At 49.0% G+C, this 2,500-nt stretch overlaps 1 protein-coding gene across 1 annotated transcript in view; it reads right to left on the bottom strand.

Moving 5' to 3' along the window:
- The window catches only part of cemip (cell migration inducing hyaluronidase 1), a 137,120-nt gene that overhangs the window by 26,385 nt on the left and 108,235 nt on the right, over positions 1 to 2,500 (bottom strand). Inside the window, 1 exon segment of the mRNA XM_066648131.1 lies at positions 574 to 779. Within this exon segment, the coding sequence (XP_066504228.1) occupies positions 574 to 779 (206 nt within the window).

Below are 2,500 nucleotides of genomic sequence, written 5' to 3'. Positions count from 1 at the left end.
GTGTGGTGTGTTCTCCCTGTGTCTGTGTGGGTTTCCTCCGGGTGACTGTCTGTGAGGAGTGTGGTGTGTTCTCTCTGTGTCTGCGTGGGTTTCCTCCAGGTGACTGTCTGTGAGGAGTGTGGTGTGTTCTCTCTGTGTCTGCGTGTTTTCTCCGGGTGCTCCAGTTTCGTCCCACAGTCCAAAAACACACGTTGGTAGGTGGATTGGAGACTCAAAAGTGTCCGTAGGTGTGAGTGTGAGTGAATGTGTGAGTGTGTGTTGCCCTGTGAATGACTGGCGCCCCCTCCAGGGTGTATTCCCATCTTGCGCCCAGTGATTCCAGGTAGGCTCAGGCCCTTAACTGGATAAGCGATTACAGACAATGAATGAATGAATGAAAGAAAATGACCTATGTTGGAGATGTTCATTTTCTTTGGACTGTGATGAAAAAAGTGCATGCACTGTATATTTCTGCAGCATGTTTTTGGGGGTTGTAAATTGACCTGACCACTGTAAACATAATGTAGACAACACTACACCATAGGACCCCCCCTCTTCACCCATGTGTGTGTAATTGTAACCTCGACCCCTCACCTGCAGTCCTGCCGGGGTTTGGCCACGTATCCGGGATAAGCTCCGTCTGTGATGTCCCGACACATTTTACTGTCCCGGTCCGAGGGCAGCAGGGTGCCAGCCTTCACCATCAGGCCCAGACAGTGCTCGAAAGTGTTCCTCTCTTCTGGACCATCTTCCGTGAAGAAACAGTGACCCAGAGCATCGTAACCTACAACATCCTTCACCTGCAACAAAGAAGCACAGGCTATGATCGACTGTCAAATCGAACGAATTAATTCTAACGGCAGATTCAGACTGAACTTTTGACGTCACACAACGACCTGATGGAAGCACACTCTCAGTATCAGATCCTGAACTACCTGCATGTGTAGAGTGTTTACACTAAACAATGAGAAACCCATGAGCCTGAGGCTACGTCCCAAATCACTCTCTACTGTCTACACCCTGCTCCCTATGTAGTGCCTTGCACAGGTCACAAAACTGAGGCACCCACGGTAAAAATGTTCTACACGTAACTCAGGGAGTCTGGGTTCGTCCTAGGGATTCACTCTCCTCTGAGCCTTGGTTTTTTTCTTCTTGTTCTTGGGGAGTGTTGTCTTTGGGTACTGGCCCCTGATGGGGGATTCAGGTTCTCACTGGTTCCTCTGAGGGTTTCAGGTTCTCCTTCTGTGTCCCGGTTCTACACAAGTTTGCTCTTGTAGAGTGTTTCTTTCAGTACAGGTTCTTTAGTGTTTCAGGCACTTGGATCACTTCTTGTCTGTTTTTCTTTTTGCTCTGGGCACTGTTTCCTTTGAGTATTGTTTCCACATAAAGTTTCATTTTCTCCTTCTCTCTCTTGGTTCTGTTCCCTGGCTCTTCCCCTTGGGTAGTGTTTTCTTTGAGTATTGGATCCTCATTGGGTTCGGAGTTCCAATTGCTGTGATAAAAGTGTGTGTAAACTGCTGTGGAAGTAAAGATGATTACAGTTCTGAGGAAATCACACCGAGGCCTTACAGAAAGTGTAGAGAAAGTGTAGCTCTCCAGGTCGAGGTCCTGAAACTAAGGCTCACGGTGTGTGTGTGTGTGTGTGTGTGGGGGGGGGGGGCTGCTATCGGCCGAGCTCCACCGTTAACTGCATTTCATGAACACCCTGGGCCTCATTTTCCATTCCACTGAGCGAGGCTTGTGCGGTTCAAAAACATTACTGCAGCCCGCAGACTCCGAGCTCTCTGCCCACTCTCACAGCATCGCAAACGGAGCCGGCCAGGCTATTATCTGCCCAGCGTGAGCTGGCACACTGAGACTTGATTGTTTGGGCTGACAGCGATTCCATTAAGCCTTTTAGGAAAGTAGGTGAGCGCTGTGCTAGCCCTGTGTATGATACAAACAACCGCCAGGCAAAAGAATACTTAGCCTTGTTAGGCACATTACCAGGAGGCCTCGTCACAGAGCTATTCCCGTCAGGATGAAGGAATTCAGGCAGAACCACCTGCGGCTCACACCCAGCTCCACACACAGTAACGTACGACTGGGTCTGCGCGGCGGGACTGGTATTTGTTGGATTTAATGCAATGTCAGAAAAGCTGTCCCCTCTTATTCCATACCTTTACTTAGGGATCATAAATGTACCGTATTCTCTTATAAGTGTAGATTTTTAAGTGTGTGTTGAACAAATGTAGATAATGCACAGGACCTCAGTGGCGCCCCCGTGCGTGGCCTGGTGTAAGTGCAATGCATCCGCAAGCCAGGAGCAGGGTGAAGGCTCAGATATTATAGTTTCCTTATGTCGCAGTGTGATTCGCAGCATGACTGCAGAGTGTGTGAGGCTAGTGAGTAAAATAAGAGAGTTCTGCAGCGATCTAGAGGCTGTTTTGGAGGCTTGTTACGAAGCAGCTGGAGGGCGACAGATGGAGAAGTGATTGTGCGGTAAACCAACGGAGCATCGTTTTAACCCAAAACCTGTCTT

Source organism: Hoplias malabaricus, chromosome 16 (genome assembly GCF_029633855.1).
Source record: "Hoplias malabaricus isolate fHopMal1 chromosome 16, fHopMal1.hap1, whole genome shotgun sequence".
Classification (NCBI taxonomy): domain Eukaryota; kingdom Metazoa; phylum Chordata; class Actinopteri; order Characiformes; family Erythrinidae; genus Hoplias; species Hoplias malabaricus.
Note: the sequence above shows the minus strand (reverse complement) of the source record. Positions and strands in the feature narration are given on the sequence as shown.